Here is an 18,572-nt window from a genome sequence, read left to right as displayed (position 1 = left end):
TTATTTACAACTAAGGTTTATCTGTAGACTAAGAGATGTGTATATTTAACTCTATGTAAATCAATACTAAGAGTCCATATGTGCTTGCAGGCAGAGGTCACATGTTCAAAGAAAAAATATATTAAAACTTATAAAAATATTCAGGACTCAGAAATGTATGGATTTTACTTATATTTGTAAATAATTCTTAGCATATAATTTTTATTGTGGCCATATAAATGACCCTGGAGTCAATAACAATTTAATTGTACATTTAAAAACAACTAAAACTGTAGAACTAAATTGCCTGTAATACAAAGAATAAATGCTAGAGGTAATGGATACTTCATTTCCTCTAAAGTGATTATTATATATTGTATGCCTGTGTCAAAATATGCCATATGTGGCATATATACACATATTTTGTATCCAGAAAAATAATGAACAATAAATTTAAATGTGAAAATAGGAATAAAATTTTAACCTATAGGAACAATATTTTTTAACTTATTGGCAATTTAAAGCTACCAGCAAAAAACATTACTAGAGATGTTAGTCCATTACCTTACCAAAGAGTGTATTCTTACCATCTTTTACTTACACCCTTGAGTAATGTGTAATAGGTTAAAGCTAGTGGCATAATAACCATTTATTGAATTTACAATCATATTTAACCTGTTAAAATGTTGAATTGAAAAGTTAAGTTCATACATAACTTATAATTTTAAAATATGCTGCATATTATTCCATAAAAGCACAATTAATAAAATAACATACTACTAAATTTGAAGTAAAATTAAGAATATTTCTCTTTCATAATAATGCAGAAGAATATTACTTTGAACACCTACCTCTTGCATCACTCAATATTATAGTTAACTACAGAGAGCCTCTCTACTTAAATTTTCATCATGCATCTTATATTTTAATGTCCTTACCTTCCCGCAAAAAAAGATCATAAATAATGCCTAATAAAAAAGAATGTCTCATATCTTTTATGCAGCAACAAGTAGTCACAGGCTTTCACATGTGAATACACCAGGAATGATAAAACAGCCTGAAGTAATTTCAGAGTTTAACACCATTATTATTCACTTTCAAAAAAATCTGTATTTTCAAAAGTATACTTTGAATGTAATTACAATGCTCCAAAAATATTCTAATTCTTTTAAAGTAGTATGGGTGCGGTGGCTCAAGCCTGTAATCCCAGCACTTTGGGAGGCCGAGACAGGTGGAACACGAGGTCAAGAGATCGAGACCATCCAGGTCAACATGGTGAAACCCCGTCTCTACTAAAAATACAAAAATTAGCTGGGTATGGTGGCGCACACCTGTAGTCCCAGCTACTCGGGAGGCTGAGGCAGGAGAATTGCCTGAACCCAGGAGGTAGAGGTTGCGGTGAACTGAGATTGCGCCATTGCACTCCAGCCTGGGTAATAAAGAGCGAGACTCCATCTCAAAAAAAAAAAAGGAAAACTAATTCTTTTAAAGATATATACGAATAATGCTTACACAACTTTAGTTTGTATTTTCTATACTGAGCACTCTGATTTCATGTAATGACTAATTTTAGAGTGCCTTAGATATTTCTAACTGAATTATTCCCTGATACTTACTTAATTTTGAATTGAATAACTTTTATATTTACTGCAACTGAAAATATATTTGATTTTCTTTATGTTTAGAATGGTTTGAGGTATTGTAAAAAGCATTAGCACATCTTTCAGGTTTGTAGAGTTTCTAGCCAGCATGAATGTTACGCCTACTAAGAATTTAAGACTTTTTATAGGCTTTGCCACATTATTCACACTTGTAAGATTTCTCTCCAATATGAGTTATCTTATCTGAAGTAAGGTGTAAGGACTTGTTAAAGGCTTTGCCAAATTTTTCCCATTTGTAGGTTTGCTCTCCTGTATGAATTCTCTTATGTTTAGTTAGGGTTGAGGACCAGAAAAAGGCTTTGTCACATTCTTCACATTTGTAGGGTTTTACTCCAGTATGAATTACCTTATGTTTAGTAAAGGTTGAAGACCGGTTAAAAGACTTGCCACATTCTTCACATTTGTAGGGCTTCTCTCCAGTATGAATTCTCCTATGGTTAGTAAGGATTGAAGACTGGTTAAAGGCTTTGCCACATTTTTTACATTTGTAGGGTTTCTCTTCTGTATGAATTATCTTATGTTTAGTAAGAGTTGAGGACCAGTTAAAGGCTTTTCCACATTCCTCACATTTGTAAGGTTTTTCTCCAGTATGAATTATTTTATGTGTAGTAAGAGTTGAGGATTGGCTAAAAGCTTTGCCACATTCTTCACATCTGTAGGGTTTCTCTCCAGTGTGCATCCTCTTATGTCTAGTTAGGGTTGAGGACCATAGAAATGCTTTGCCACATACTTCACATTTGTAGGGTTTCTCTTTAGTATGAATTCTTTTATGTTTAGTAAGAGTTGAGGACCAGATAAATGCTTTGCCACATTCTTCACATTTGTAAGGTCTCTCTCCAGTATGAATTACCTTATGTGTAGTAAGATTTGAGGATCGGTTAAAAGCTTTGCCACATTCTTCACATTTGTAGAGTTTCTCTCCAGCATGAATAATTTTATGTGTAGTAAGGGTTGAGAGTTGCTTAAAAGCTTTGCCACATTCTTCACATTTGTAGGGTTTCTCGCCAGTATGAATTATCTTATGTGTATTAAGGGTTGAGGATTGGCTAAAAGCTTTGCCACATGCTTCACATTTGAAGGGTTTCTCTCCAGTGTGAATCCTCTTGTGTCTAGACAAGGTAGAGGACCATATAAATGCTTTGTTACATTCTTTACATTTGTAGAGTTTCTCTCTAGTATGAAGTCTGTTGTGTTTAATAAGGGTTGAGAACCAGATAAATGCTTTGCCACATTCTTCACACTTATAAGGTTTCTCTCCACTATGAGTTATCCTATGAGTTGTAAAATTTGAGGCTCGATGAAAATCTTTGCCACAGTCTTCACATTTGTAGAGTTTCTCTCTAGCATGACTTATTTTATGTGTAGGAAGTGTTGAGACTTGCTTAAAAGCTTTGCCAAAGTCTTCGCATTTGTAGGGTATCTCTTCAGTTTGAATTTTTTTATTATTAGGAAGGGTTGAGGACCAATTAAAGGTTTTCCCACATTCTTTACATTTGTAGGACTTCTTTCGTGTATAGTTGCTTTTATGCTGGGTTTTGTGTGAAATCATGCAAAATGATTTGACACATTTTTTACATTTGAAAGATTTTTTTCCAGTATGTCTTACCTTATGTCTGTTTGAATTTAAAAATGTATTAAAAACTTTCAGATATTTACTACATTGAAATACCTTGCTCTGGGTAGTTGTGAAATACTGGGTAGGTCCATTATATCCTTCTTTGTGTACCTTACACTCATCCACACATTTACAGCCTTTTTTAAACTGTAAATTCTCATGTCCACATTTTTCATATCTTCTCAGTATTACTTTTTGAAAAGAATCTTCCATGCCCTGCTCTGGCCAAAGGTCTTGAGCAAAATGAGGACATACAACTGAAAAACAAATAAAAATAAATAAATTACTCCACTTGTTAGAGTCACATGGATATAGTTTAAAAATCTTACCTATAACATTATACAAACTACATAATCAAAATGGCATTGCAAAATACCACAGGCCCTAATTCTTTAATAGACGTGTAAGTGTAACAACATACAGACCCAAATACATCTATGGAAAATTTATAAATGAATTAATTGTGTGTAGCGTCCCAGGTGAGCACAACGCAAAAAAAACACATAAAAGAAAAATAAGGCCGGGCGCGGTGGCTCAAGCCTGTAATCCCAGCACTTTGGGAGGCCGAGGCGGGTGGATCACGAGGTCAAGAGATCGAGACCAGCCTGGTTAACATGGTGAAACCCCGTCTCTACTAAAAATACAAAAAATTAGCTGGGCATGGTGGCGCGTGCCTGTAATCCCAGCTACTCAGGAGGCTGAGGCAGGAGAATTGCCTGAACCCAGGAGGCGGAGGTTGCTGTGAGCCGAGATCGTGCCATTGCACTCCAGCCTGGGTTAACAAGAGCAAAACTCCGTCTCAAAAAAAAAATAAAATAAGGCCGGGCGCGGTGGCTCAAGCCTGTAATCCCAGCACTTTGGGAGGCCGAGGCGGGTGGATCACGAGGTCGAGACATCGAGACCATCCTGGTCAACATGGTGAAACCCCGTCTCTACTAAAAATACAAAAAATTAGCTGGGCATGGTGGCACGTGCCTGTAATCTCAGCTACTCAGGAGGCTGAGGCAGGAGAATTGCCTGAACCCAGGAGGCGGAGGTTGCGGTGAGCCGAGATCGTGCCATTGCACTCCAGCCTGGGTAACAAGAGCGAAACTCCGTCTCAAAAAAAAAAATAAAAAATAAAAAAAATAAAAAAATAAAATAAAATAAAATAAAATAAAAAATAAAATAAAATAAAATAAAATAAAATAAAAAAATAAAATAAAAGCCTGTTAAATTCATCTAACACAGCTTTTCCTGCTTCCCACTATAACATAGTACCTTTAGAAGTAAATTGCCAGCTCTTGGTTTCTGTTTTTTTTTTTTTTTTTTTTTTTTTTTTTTAGATGGAGTTTCGCTCTTGTTACCCAGGCTGGAGTGCAATGGCGCGATCTCGGCTCACCGCAACCTCCGCCTCCTGGTTCAAGCAATTCTCCTGCCTCAGTCTCCTGAGTAGCTGGGACTATAGGCATGCGCCACCATGCCCAGCTAATTTTTGTATTTTTAGTAGAGACGGAGTTTCACCATGTTGACCGGGATGGTCTCGATCTCTTGACCTCGTGATCCACCCGCCTCGGCCTCCCAAAGTGCTGGGATTACAGGCGTGAGCCACCGCGCCCGGCCTTTGATAGTACTCTTAATGGTATAACTTCTCCTCTCCTTTTATGTCTCTCTTTGTTTTTTCTTGTTTCCTTTTTGGAAAAAAAAAATGTGGCACATCTACGCCATGGAATACCATTCAGCCACAGAAAGTGATTAGTTTGTGTCCTTTGTAGGGACATAGATGAACCTGAAAACCATCATTCTCAGCAAACTGACACAAGAACAGAAAATCAAACACCGCCTGTTCTTACTCATAGGCAAGAGTTGAACAATGGGAACACATGGATACAGGGAAGGGAGCATCACACACTGGGGTCTGTTGGTGCGGAAGAGGGGAGGGACAGCAGGGAATAGGGAGGTTGGGGAGGAATAACATGGGGAGAAATGCCAGATATAGGTGATGGAGGGATAGAGGCCGCAAACCACCTTGCCATGTGTATACCTATTCAACAATCCTGCATGTTCTGCACATGTAACCCAGAACCTAAAGTGCAATAAAAAATACATAAATATAAAATAAAAATAAAAAATATGTATATGTATAAGTATTTTTTTAAAGTGTAAATTTTTATGTTTTAAATATATGCATTTTTCACAAACTAAAACTACTGTAATCCAAGTTTAGAAGCAAAAAATAGCCTTACATTGCTAAATTATGTATATATTTAACAGAGCCTCATATATAAAACAAATATTTTGGAAATAAATTATGTTTTTATTTAGATATAGGCTGACAAAAATGGTTAAAAATTCTCTAATTCCTTTTTGCCTTCCTGCAAACTATTTAATTCAGGTAAAACACGTAAATTTTAGTATATTGCCCTAAATGGCTGAATCTAGAATTACAGACGAATTTGAAGTAAAAAATAGAAAGTAAACATTTATGTGGAGAGTGACATTAATAATTTTTTTTTTTAAAAAGGGTTCCCTATTTGCTTATCCCCTGACAGCAAGAAAATCTGTCAGCCATTCCTGACAAAAATGCCTTTATGAAAGAAGCAGGCATCATGGATCCCACCTGAAATGACAGCTACATGGTACGATAAAGTTGGAGAATTGCTTCTGGTAAAAATATTAAGACCTGCCTGGGTAACGTAACAAGGCCCCGTCTCAAAAATAAATGCCTTAAAGAGAGCTCTGAGATCCAGGAAAGGAGGTGTGAAACTCTGCTAAGGCCCAAGATTGAAGGCAATCTTTTTTTTTTTTTTTTTTTTAAGATGGAGTTTCGCTCTTGTTACCCAGGCTGGAGTGCAATGGCGTGATCTCGGCTCACTGCAACGTCCGCCTCCTGGGTTCGGGCAATTCTCCTGCCTCAGCCTCCTGAGTAGCTGGGATTACAGGCACGCGCAACCACGCCCAGCTAGTTTTTTGTATTTTTAGTAGAGACGGGGTTTCACCATGTTGACCAGAATGGTCTTGATCTCTCGACCTCGTGATCCACCCGCCTCGGCCTCCCAAAGTGCTGGGATTACAGGCTTGAGCCACCGCGCCCAGCCAGCAATATCTTTTCTTTTCTTTTTTTTTTTTTTTTTTTGAGACGGAGTTTCGCTCTTGTTACCCAGGCTGGAGTGCAATGGCGCAATCTCGCCTCACCGCAACCTCCGCCTCCTGGGCTCAGGCAATTCTCCTGTCTCAGCCTCCTGGGTAGCTGGGATTACAGGCATGTGCCACCATGCCCAGCTAATTTTTTTTGGATTTTTAGTAGAGACGGGGTTTCACCATGTTGACCAGGATGGTCTCGATCTCTCGACCTCGTGATCCACCCGCCTCAGCCTCCCAAAGTACTGGGATTACAGGCTTGAGCCACCGCGCCCGGCCTTTTTTTTTTTTTTTTTTTTTTTGAGACAGAGTTTCGCTCTTGTTACCCAGGCTGGAGTGCAATGGCACGATCTCGGCTCACCGCAACCTCCGCCTCCTGGGTTCAGGCAATTCTCCTGCCTCAGCCTCCTGAGTAGCTGGGATTACAGGCACGCGTCACCATGCCCAGCTAATTTTTCGTATTTTTTTTAGTAGAGACGGGGTTTCACCATGTTGACCAGGATGGTCTCGATTTCTTGACCTCGTGATCCACCCTCCTCGGCCTCCCAAAGTGCTGGGATTACAGGCTTGAGCCACCGCGCCCGGCCATGGCAATCTTTTTTAGAAGGAAGGCACTCATTCAAGTGGCAAACTACTAGACTACCGTTTTTGGCTACAGATAAGAAAATGTTCCACCTAACTTGATTCCATTGAGATTTTTGAAGTTAATCTAGAACTATCCCTAACTTTTCCCAGCCAGAGTCTATGAGGGAGGTCCTGTTCTTTCAGAGGCCGGGATGAAGTCCCCCATTTTATAGCCATCCAGCAGGCCTGCAGACCATGACTTTTACTGTGATCCCTGAAGCAGTTCCATGACTCAGTTCATGACCAGTTCTGCCTACGTACAAACTCAGAGTGACCTGGGAAAAACCCTTTTTGCACTCAGTGAAAGCCACGCTCATCTACATGTTGATATAAAGCCCACCATATGCAGACCTGACTGCAGAAACCTGCCCTTGAATCTACCCTGCAGAGGAACGTCCTGAAGAATATTCACTCTGTCCAAAAGTTAAATAAGAATTACAACTATCCAAGCCGCTTTTAACAAGACAGCTAACAGTGGACCTGTGTGCAAACCCAGCAGCCTTAAGACCAAGCTACAACCCCTCTTCCCTACAAACCCAGAGGGCATTCTCATGTGGCAGACCCAACGAAAATATATTTTTACTTTCTCAAATCAGTTTATAAAAACTTGGAGAGCTGTTTGCTCATTCAAATTTACAGATACCAATGCAAAACTATTATTTCTTATTGTCAATGCTTCTATTTTAACATAGCACTGAAAGTATGTGGAAGAAGAAAAAGTCAAAAGAAAAATTTAAAGGCATTGATATCAAAGACGCATAAGTATAGGTATTGATCGACTTACAACCTATGCAACTTACAACCATTCGACTTTACAACCACAATCGCTAGCCACAACGGGTCCGCATCTGGCAGCGCAAACGTTACCCAGCTGGGCGAACGACAGTGCGGATCAGCTTCCGGCAGCACTACCCTCTCCGCGTGCACCATTTCAACTGCTATCCCAGACTTCGGTACAGCAAACTCAACTTATGACCAAATCGTGTTATGACCGGTCTGTCAGAACCAATTGTGGCTGTAAGTCGAGCGCTAGCTGTAAAACGTTGCTGTTTGTAGATCATGTAATCTTATATATTAAAAAACATAAATACTACATTAAAACCTGTGTAAACTAATGAATACACTCAATTAGCAAAATATAAAGTAACATGTAAGTTATGGTTCCATATACTAAAACAAACTATTTGATAAAGAAAAAATATCTAATTTACAATAGCAGTACAATAATCAATTTTAGAACAAATTTAACCAAGGAACTTATAAATCTTTTAAATGAAAACTATATCAATGGAAAAAATTAGAGAGGGCAAAAATAAATTTTAAAATATGTTATTTCTATTGAAAGAGTAAGTATTGTGAAACTGCCATAATATGCAAAGTGATCTATAGATTCAATAGGCTCCTTATCAAAATTCCAGTATTTTTCCACAGTAATAAAAAATAGAATCCTAAAATGTGCATAAAATTACAGTAAACTTTGAATAGCCAACGCAATCTTGAGGAAAAAGAACAAAGCAGAGTGACATCATACTTTATAATTTTAAACAAAATTTCAAGACTATAGTAGTGAAAATAGGACAAAATGTGCAGAAAATATTTTCAAAAATCAATGGAACAGAAACCACTACTCTTATGCATTTCAGTCATGATGCAAAAAGAGATCTTAAAAAATAGGTTAGGCTGGGCACGATGGCTCAAGCCTATAATCCCAGCGCTTTGGGAGGCTGAGGTGGGTGGATCACGAGGTCAAGAGATCGAGACCATCCTGGGTAACATGGTGAAACCCCGTCTCTACTAAAAAATACAAAAAATTAGTTGGGCATGGTGGCACATGCCTGTAATCCCAGCTACTCAGGAGGCCGAGGCAGGAGAACTGCCTGAACCCAGGAGGCGAAGGTTGCGGTGAGCCAAGATTGGGCCATTGCACTCCAGCCTGTGTAACAAGAGCGAAACTCCATCTGAAAAAAAAAAAAAAAAAAAAAAAAAAAAATAGGTTAACTCCAGGTGCAGTGGCTGACACCTGTAATCCCAGCACTTTGGCACTTTGGGAGGCCGAGATGGGTGGATCATGAGGTCAGGAAATTGAGACCATCCTGGCCAACACAGTGAAACCCCATCTCAAAAAAAAAAAAAAAAAATAGGTTAACATACAGTATATCAAAATTATGCAGATACCTGTCTCTCCACAAAAACAAGAAAAAATAAGTCAGATTTTACACTCTATTGTATGCCATGAACAGTACTTTGGCTGTCACTGTAAACTGGAAGGAAGATCATTTAAGGAAAAGTGGAACTCTCAGATATTTTATAAGCATAAGACAGAAGATGCCCTTAGGTGAGAGTATAATTTTTTTTTTTAATTACAGGCTTCTCAGAAACTATTTCCTTTGGATAACAGCTTCCCAAATCACTTTAAAGACTGGCTTTCTCCTTGACTTTAGACCTCTCATCCATGTCATCTGTTGTGATCACTCTCACCTACCTGGGGGTTCATCCACCATCGCATGTCGCTTCATCTTCCAGGGCTCTTTTTCCTTCTCCAGACAGGTGATCAGGTCTGGCTTAGAGGCAGCAATACCTGTTTTATTAAAAATAACTAACATGAATCTTGCTCATGTTCTCCAATTACCAACTTAGTAATGTGCTCAATAAAGAGGATACGGCCGGGCGCGGTGGCTCAAGCCTGTAATCCCAGCACTTTGGGAGGCTGAGGCGGGTGGATCACAAGGTCGAGAGATCGAGACCAACCTGGTCAACATGGTGAAACTCTGTCTCTACTAAAAATACAAAAAATTAGCTGGGCATGGTGGCGCGTGCCTGTAATCCCAGCTACTCAGGAGGCTGAGGCAGGAGAATTGCCTGAACCCAGGAGGCGGAGATTGCGGTGAGCCAAGATCGTGCCATTGCACTCCAGCCTGGGTAACAAGAGCGAAACTCCGTCTCAAAAAAATAAATAAATAAATAAAGAGGATATAATATTCTTACCAACTTAGTAATGTGCTCAGTAAAGAGGATATAATATTCCAGTAAATTTATCCCAATATACCAATTTATAACATAAATTTTTTAATATTTATGAAATACTTTAATTTTGTAGATTCTTAATTTCACTGCCTGTTACTACTCAATGAAAAATTCATGATGGCAATTGTTTGGTAGAAAAACCCACAGTCCTCCATTTTGTCCCCCACTTCCTGGAGTCCGCCTGCAGACCCTATTCTGCCTGGTAGCGCAGGGCGACCAATCACTGCTCAGCCTTAACCCGCCAAACCTAAAGTCAACCCCCATCCCCCACCCCTTGGCAGTTGCAGTAGTCTGCCTAGAAACAAGACAGCCAATAAAATTCAAACCTAAGCCCGCCAAGAGGTGACCAATCCCCTTCTGGCACACAGAAAACCCTCCTCTGCTCTCCCTTCCACCAATCACTCCGCAACACCTAACCTAAGCAGGCCCCCTCCCTATAAAAACCCTCTCCGGCAGCTGCTGGGTGCAGCTCAGCTCCCCTCCCGCCTGGGTTGCCCGCAGATCCCAATAAACCTGGACTCGGCTTAACAACTCCTCGCTCTCATTTGCTTCGGGAAGGGTCTCTGCGGGTCGCACATTTGGTGCCGAAACCCGGGAGGTGTGGGCGGCTGGTCCACCAGCGGCCCCCTCCCTCTGGCGACCCCCTTCCTCTGAATTGGCCTCCACACTCCGGATAAGGTAAGTCCATTTACTTGCCTATCTTCCCCGCGGTGCGTGTGGTGGCCTCTTTTCCTTTTGCGTCTCCCCTTCCACGGATCCCTCGCCAAGCGCCGGCCGGCCCGAGAGTCAGATCCTCCAACCAGGCTCCAGGAGCCTTGGAAGTGATCAGACGAGGGACGCCTCCTCTGGTCCTTCCCCCACTTCCACTTCCACTATAGGAACGGTCAGACGGGGGGACGCCTTCTCTGACTCTTCCTATATCCCTCTAGAGGGGCTGTGGGACAGACGGGACGCCTCTTCCCACACCGCTCTAGCCCAATCCCGCTAAAGGAAAGGTCCTGCCACACGCGCCATGGGGAACACGGAGTCTCAAATTCCTAACAACACCTCTCTCGGGTGCTTACTCCTCAACTTTTCTCAGCTGGGCTACTCCCAAATCCTCCTGTCCCAAGTGGCCTGGCCCCAATACCAGCTTAATAACCGGTCACATTGGCCTCCGACTGGTACTTTCGATTTTAACGTCCTACAAGACCTAGACCATTTTTGTCGCCGTACTGGCAAGGATCGCGAGGTGCCGTATGTCCAGGCTTTTTGGGATTTGCGTCCCCACCCCGACCTCTCCTCCTCCTGCTCCACTCACCAAGTCCTCCTAGCTCAAACCCCTCCCCCTCCCAAAACCCTGCCACCTTCGGCCAGTTCTCCCCCTCCCTACATACCACAGGAGGAATTGTCTGACCATCTATCGTCTCCTCCCACCAACCTTAACCCTCCTCCACTTCCGCCTGCCGCAGGGCCTACCCCCCCTCCCAAGGTCAGCTCTCCCCCTCCTTACGAACAGCAGGAGGAGCTGCCTGACCACCTATCCCATCCCCCTCCTGCTCACTCCAACTCCCTTCCTCCGCCAGTTGCAGACCCCGCCCCCACTCCCACAGCTCCTCCTCCTCCCTCCTCGTCCTTCTCCTCCCTTCCAACTGTTGCGCCGGTTGCAGACCCTGCCCCCACTCCCACAGCTCCTCCTCCTCCTTCCTCGTCCTCCTCCTCCCCTCCGACCGTTGCGGTGCCGCCCCCTTTAAGTGCTCCAGTTGCGGCCTGTACTCGCTCCCACCCACCAGCTGTCTTGGCGCAGCTCCGTGAGGTGGCCGGGGCCGAGGGACTCGTCAGAGTTCATGTTCCTTTTTCCCTCCAAGACCTAGCTCAAATCGAACGCCGACTTGGATCTTTCTCAGCCGACCCCTCCACCTATATTAAGGAGTTTCAGTACCTTACTCGGGCCTATAGTCTCACTTGGCATGATATCCATGTCATCTGCACCTCCACTCTTTCCGCCGAGGAGCATGAGCGCATCCTAGCAGCAGCTAGGCATGCAGCTGACAGGGACCATGCTATAAATCCCAACCAGGTCCCCGTTGGAGCTGAAGCTCTCCCTAGCACAGACCCTCAGTGGAATTATCAGGAGGGGCCAGGATCCCACATCCCAGCTCGCGATCGCATGCTCCAATATCTCCTACGGGGCATGGATACTGTCTCCAATAAGGTGGTAAACTATGATAAGCTCGGAGAAATAACTCAGAGACCAGATGAAAATCCCGCTCTCTTTCTCAGCCGCTTGCAAGATGCCCTTGTCCGTTTCACCCGGCTAGACCCTGCGTCCCAAAACGGGGCAACTGTTCTCGCCTCTCATTTCATCTCACAATCTGCCCCTAATATCCGAAAAAAAATTAAAAAAGGTTGAGGATGGGCCGGAAACCCCCATACAGGACCTGGTAAAAATGGCCTTTAAAGTTTTTAACGCCCGGGAAAATGCGGCAGAGGCAGCTCGCCAAGCTCGAATGAAACAGAAGGTCGCTTTACAAACCCAAGCCTTGGTAGCAGCTCTGCGGCCGGCAGGAGGCGGAAAAACGGGTGGCTGTCAGCGGCCCCCCCCGGGAGCCTGCTTCAAATGCGGAAATGAGGGTCACTGGGCCTCCAACTGCCCACAACCCCGTCCGCCCACTAAGCCTTGCCCCCTTTGTCAACTCACGGGACACTGGAAGTCAGACTGCCCTAGTGCGTCCGAGACCTCAGCCGCCCCTGGCAGAGGGATTGGATCGCGCAGGGCAACCCCGGATGATCCGGCCTCCGGCCAAAGTGCACGGAAGTCGGATTCTTCCGGAGGTTTCGGTCCCGAGTTGCTGGGACTCTTAGACGACTAGAGAGGTCCTGGCTCTTCAACCCCGGTAACCCTTGCCGAGCCCAGGGTGTCGCTTCAGGTAGCGGGTAAAAGTGTTTCCTTCTTACTCGATATGGGGGCTACCTTCTCTGCACTCCCTTTTTACCATGGCGAAACTCGTCCTTCCCAGGTTTCTGTTATGGGGATTGATGGCACCCCTCACGTCCCACGGCAAACCCCTCCATTAACTTGCTCGTACGGTCCCACTTTGTTTACTCCCCATGTAATACTCCCATCCTCCCTGTTCGCAAACCGTCTGGAGAGTATCGACTGGTCCAGGATCTCCGCCTGGTCAATGATGCTGTTATCCCCATACACCCAGTTGTCCCCAACCCCTACACCCTGCTCTCAAAGATCCCCTCCAACGCTGCTTTCTTTTCAGTCCTGGATCTCAAGGACGCCTTCTTCACTATTCCCCTTCACCCTGATTCGTACTTTATTTTCGCCTTCACCTGGGAGGACCCGCACACGGACCTTTCTCAACAACTCACTTGGACGGTCCTCCCCCAGGGCTTCAGGGACAGCCCCCACTTATTTGGGCAAGCTCTGGCCGCTGACCTCCTTGACTGCAACCTCGCTCCTTCTGTTGTCCTTCAATATGTTGATGACCTGCTAGTCTGCTCCCCCAGCCACCCTGAATGTATTCGGGCCACCACCCTCTTACTGAACTTTCTGGGCGCAAGGGGGTACCGTGTATCCCTCAAAAAGGCCCAAATAGCCACCCCCTCTGTAACCTACCTGGGCCTGCAAATAACTCCTGGGAAAAAATCTATCACAGCTGACCGCTTGCAGGCCCTCAGGTCCCTCCAACTGCCCCAGACGGCAGCAGAAATACTCTCCTTCCTGGGAATGGTTGGGTTCTTCCGCCACTGGGTCCCAAACTTTGCCCTCCTGGCAAAACCATTATACCAAGCCGCCGCAGACACTCCTGAAGGACCGTTGTCCTCTCCAGGCGCGGTCACACGAGCCTTTCACTCCTTACTCCAAACTCTATGCGCCTCCACAGGCCTGGCCTTACCAAACCCTAGCCTCCCCTTCCACCTGTACACTGATGAAAGGGCTCATGTGGCCCTAGGAGTCTTAGCGCAGCCCGTTGGCCCCACCCTTCTTCCCTTAGCCTATCTCTCTAAGCAGCTGGGACCCACCGAAAAAGGGTGGCAACCTTGTCTCCGGGCACTGGCGGCAGCCGCTATTCTCACCCCAGAAGCCCTCAAGATAATTTTGCAGCAGCCACTTCAGGTCTTCTCCCCCCATAAGCTCCGGGAACTCCTTTCCTATCAGTCCTTGCCACACCTGGGACCTTCTAAGATCCAGCTTATGCATCTACTCTTTATAGAAAATCCCAACATTACTCTTTCCCACTGTCCTGCCCTAAACCCGGCCACCCTCCTTCCTAATCCCGCTGCTCCCTCCCTGGAGCATAGCTGCCCCGAGGTTCTATCTGAGGCCCAGTCCCCCCGATCAGATCTACAGTCTACCCCCATAGAGGCAGCCGTAACCCTCTTCATAGACGGCAGCTCTTTCTCACGTCCCTCCAAACCTCGCGCAGCTGGGTATGCCATCGTCACCCACTCTGAAGTCATTGAAACCCACCCCTTACCTTTAGGTACCACCTCCCAACAGGCAGAGCTTGTCGCGCTCACTCAAGCTCTCAGCAACTCCACCAGCTTCGCGGGTTCCTACCGGGTCAGGACTGGCAAGTAGACTTCACCCATATGCCTAAACACAAACGCTTTAAGTATTTGTTAACCCTGGTTGACACTTTTTCAGGATGGATAGAGGCTTTCCCTACCACCTCTGAGTCGGCTGACCAAGTGGCCCACCATCTAATCCAGGACATCATTCCTCGTTTTGGGCTCCTGGCTACCATCCAGTCCGACAACAGCCCTGCCTTTATCTCCAAAGTCACTAATGCGGTCTCTACCTCTCTAGGAATCCAGTGGAAACTCCACGCTGCCTACCATCCTCAATCTTCTGGTAAGGTGGAACGAGCCAATGGGCTCATCAAGGAGCAGGTCACCATACTCTCCTTAGAACTCCGACAGTCGTGGATCACCCTGCTTCCTCTAGCCCTTGCCAGGTTGCAGGCACGTCCACGGGGCTCATCACAGCTCAGCCCGTTCGAACTCGTTTACGGGCGCCCCTTTTTGCTGTCCACCCCTCCACCTCCAAACACAACCCCTCTAGAAAACTACCTCCCCTACTTCACCCTCCTCAGAAACCTCCTCAGGGAACACGCCAACTCCTCCATACCTCACCCCTCTAATCCCCCTACCAGCTCCAAGGGAATCTCCCCTGGAGACTCGGTCCTCAAAAAAAACCCTTACCCAAAAGCCCCTAGTTCCTCGGTGGGAGGGTCCTTACACAGTTATCCTCGCCACCCCTTCAGCCATTAGGGTCGCACAAATCCCATCGTGGGTCCACCTGTCCCGAATAAAGAGGTGCCCTGATGGCTCCCTCTCTCCCCGCTGGGAGTGTACTCCTACTGGCCCTCTATCTCTCAAACTTACCAAAACTTAGCTCCTCTCAGTATGTCTGGAGATTCTTCCTTACTGAAAACTATACCAAAACACAACATATCTGTAACCTCCCTCCTTACTCTCACAATCCTAGCCACCACTGACTGCCCCGCAATGGGGGGCTCACGTCCCCTACAACTCAACTTTTCTAGGTTTTATAATTCCAAAGTCACCCACCCTGTACTCTGCTTCCATTACAGACAGCCTTCAACCTGTCAAACCTCTTCCTGGTACTCTTGTCTGGGCTGTGTCTGGTCAACCTGTAACCTGGAAAAACAACGCCATACCCAAGCCCAAGCGGTCAAACCCATCACTCACTTTTATCCAAAACTCCCACCACTGAGGGAAAAAAAAAACCAATTCACTCTAACCATCTCTGACCCTTGGGACCAAAAATGGACCAGCCCTCAAAAGGCAGCCCTTTATGACTTCCCAAAGCAGATGTACCTGTCTTCACACCTGTACATATGGCGCGCCTATGTCCTAACCTCTACGCAGGTTCAATCTGCCATACATACCCAGGAGCACATCCTAAACACTCAGCTCCAACCCCGCAACACCCCTTTTCATGGATCACCCTCCTCAGGGAAGGATTGGCACTTGCCAATCAGTCCAGACTTACTAACTTAACCTCCTGCCTTTTGTGTGCCACTCTTGGGCAGACTCCTCTCGTTGCGGTACCGGTTCCCTTTCCGCGTAATGCTTCGGAATCATCTAACCCCTTTACTCCCATTCCTAACGTACAACTCTATGCCTTACCTGAGTCTCAGCTCCCGGCCTGCTACTCCCTAGGCCACAATTATTCCTATTGTAACCACACCAGGTGGGTTTCAACCAGCCTAACCACTCCACGAGGCATCTTCTTCTGGTGCAATGGCACCCTAACCAAAAACCTGTCCTCTAGCCAACCTCCAACCCTCTTATGCCTTCCAGTCACCCTAGTACCTCAACTCACTGTCTACTCCCCGGCTGAGTTCCTCTTATTACAGGTCCCGCAGGCTCCATCTCATTGCACCCGAAGGGCGGCCTTCCCCCCGGTGGCTGTGGGCCTGTACCTTACAGGCTCCGCGCTGGCTGCTGGGTTGGGAGGAGGGGCATTGTTCCATTCTCACCAAGCTCTGGCTCACCTTTCCTCACAACTTCAGGCAGCCATCGAGGACTCAGTGGCGTCTCTAGCATCTCTCCAATGACAGATCACCTCGGTCGCCCAGGTAGCCCTACAAAATCGGAGGGCGCTGGATCTACTGACGGTGGAGCGTGGAGGAACCTGCATCTTCCTACAAGAGGAATGCTGCTACTATGTCAACGAATCTGGACTGGTAGAAACGCGAATTGAAAATCTCCAAAAAATCAAAACCAGCCTCCAAAATTATAAGTTTTCAACAGAGGCCTCCGCATGGTGGTCGTCTTCCATGTACACCCTTCTATCCCCACTACTTGGTCCCTTACTAATTATCTGTCTTGTTTTATTCATTGCTCCTTGTTTTTTCCAGTTCCTCCAACGTCGGTTTCAAGAACTAACCCGAGTTACCATCAACCAAATGATGCTGCAGCCGGTATCCAGCCACCCAACACCAAACTACACCTACACCCCTCTGCCAATCTCCCAGACTCCTTAAGATGGCCCCTCTTCGCCCAAGTCCAGCAGGAAGTAGCCAGAACGACTTCGTCGCCCTTTTTCCTTTTTAAGGAGTCGGGAATGTTTGGTAGAAAAACCCACAGTCCTCCATTTTGTCCCCCACTTCCTGGAGTCCGCCTGCAGACCCTATTCTGCCTGGTAGCGCAGGGCGACCAATCACTGCTCAGCCTTAACCCGCCAAACCTAAAGTCAACCCCCATCCCCCACCCCTTGGCAGTTGCAGTAGTCTGCCTAGAAACAAGACAGCCAATAAAATTCAAACCTAAGCCCGCCAAGAGGTGACCAATCCCCTTCTGGCACACAGAAAACCCTCCTCTGCTCTCCCTTCCACCAATCACTCCGCAACACCTAACCTAAGCAGGCCCCCTCCCTATAAAAACCCTCTCCGGCAGCTGCTGGGTGCAGCTCAGCTCCCCTCCCGCCTGGGTTGCCCGCAGATCCCAATAAACCTGGACTCGGCTTAACAACTCCTCGCTCTCATTTGCTTCGGGAAGGGTCTCTGCGGGTCGCACAGCAATTAGATTTTAAGGTGTGAGAAACAATGTTCTATGCCACTAAACTACTGAAATTACCACTAAAGTGAAGGACACAGATCAGCTCAGGAATATGGAAAGTTCGGGTCAAAATAAAATATCTTAAAGAAATTTCCCCAGGATTTTCTTGAAAACAGAAATCTGAAAGCATAAGTAAGCAAAATATATTCTACAAAAAATTAATGAAACCTTTAGTTTATATTGGAATTCCATATTAAAGTTATCCTCACCCAGGAAGGCCAGGTTTCTGTAGTTCTCTAACATCACATTTCTATATAAATTCTGCTGTGCAGTGTCCAGACATTGCCACTCCTCCAGAGAGAATTCTATGGCCACATCCCTAAATGTCAACAGTCCCTAGAAAACACACACAAACACACATATTTTACAAAGTGGGTATGGGCAGAATGTTTCATTTGACTCAAGGTAAAATGAGAAAGTGAGTAGAATTGGTTCTGACTTATAAGAGTGGCTGAAACAATCCAATAAAATAATTGTCAATATACAAGCATTTTGTAACATATTCTCTAACTCTGAGAAGAGAGAGTAGCATAATATCCACAACATCAGCATATATATGATACTTGTCTGGATGATAAAGCGGAAAATAGAGGGCATAAACACTAACGTGCATTTTTGTGTGCTATATTTACATAACACAGAATGAGTTCTGTATATTTTTCAGAAGAAAAAGACATAGTTGTTCATCTTTTTCATACAAGGTAGACATGTTGAGTTAGAAGGTACCATTCAAATTTTAATGTGTACAAAACTGGACATCTTGTAAATGCAGATTATTTTTTTCAGCAGATCTGAAATAAAATCTGAGTTACTGAATTTCTAACAAGCTCACCAGTAATGCCAATGTTCTGGCCCCAAAAAACTATTTTGTCAAACATCCAGTAAGTGAAAGAGCCTGTTTTCTTGTTTGTTTATTTGTTTTCAGTTTTTCTGGCCTGTAAACAAAGAAGAGAGCTTTCATTTACCAA

General features: G+C 45.0%; 1 protein-coding gene across 5 annotated transcripts in view; it reads right to left on the bottom strand.

Moving 5' to 3' along the window:
- The window catches only part of LOC101045674 (uncharacterized), an 80,279-nt gene that overhangs the window by 43,797 nt on the left and 17,910 nt on the right, over window positions 1-18,572 (bottom strand). For 3 of the 5 annotated variants that reach the window (XM_074385640.1, XM_074385639.1, XM_074385641.1), the window contains 3 exons: window positions 17,814-17,940; window positions 9,482-9,577; window positions 1,987-3,512 (listed from right to left, as the gene is read on the bottom strand). In XM_074385640.1, the coding sequence (XP_074241741.1) occupies window positions 1,987-3,512; window positions 9,482-9,577; window positions 17,814-17,940 (1,749 nt within the window). Of the gene's footprint in view, window positions 1-1,986; window positions 3,513-9,481; window positions 9,578-17,813; window positions 17,941-18,436; window positions 18,540-18,572 lie in introns of all 5 variants that reach the window. The other 2 variants (XM_074385642.1, XM_074385643.1) reach the window with 2 other exon arrangements.

This window comes from Saimiri boliviensis, chromosome 14, assembly GCF_048565385.1.
Source record: "Saimiri boliviensis isolate mSaiBol1 chromosome 14, mSaiBol1.pri, whole genome shotgun sequence".
In the NCBI taxonomy this organism is placed as follows: Eukaryota; Metazoa; Chordata; class Mammalia; order Primates; family Cebidae; genus Saimiri; species Saimiri boliviensis.
Note: the sequence above shows the minus strand (reverse complement) of the source record. Positions and strands in the feature narration are given on the sequence as shown.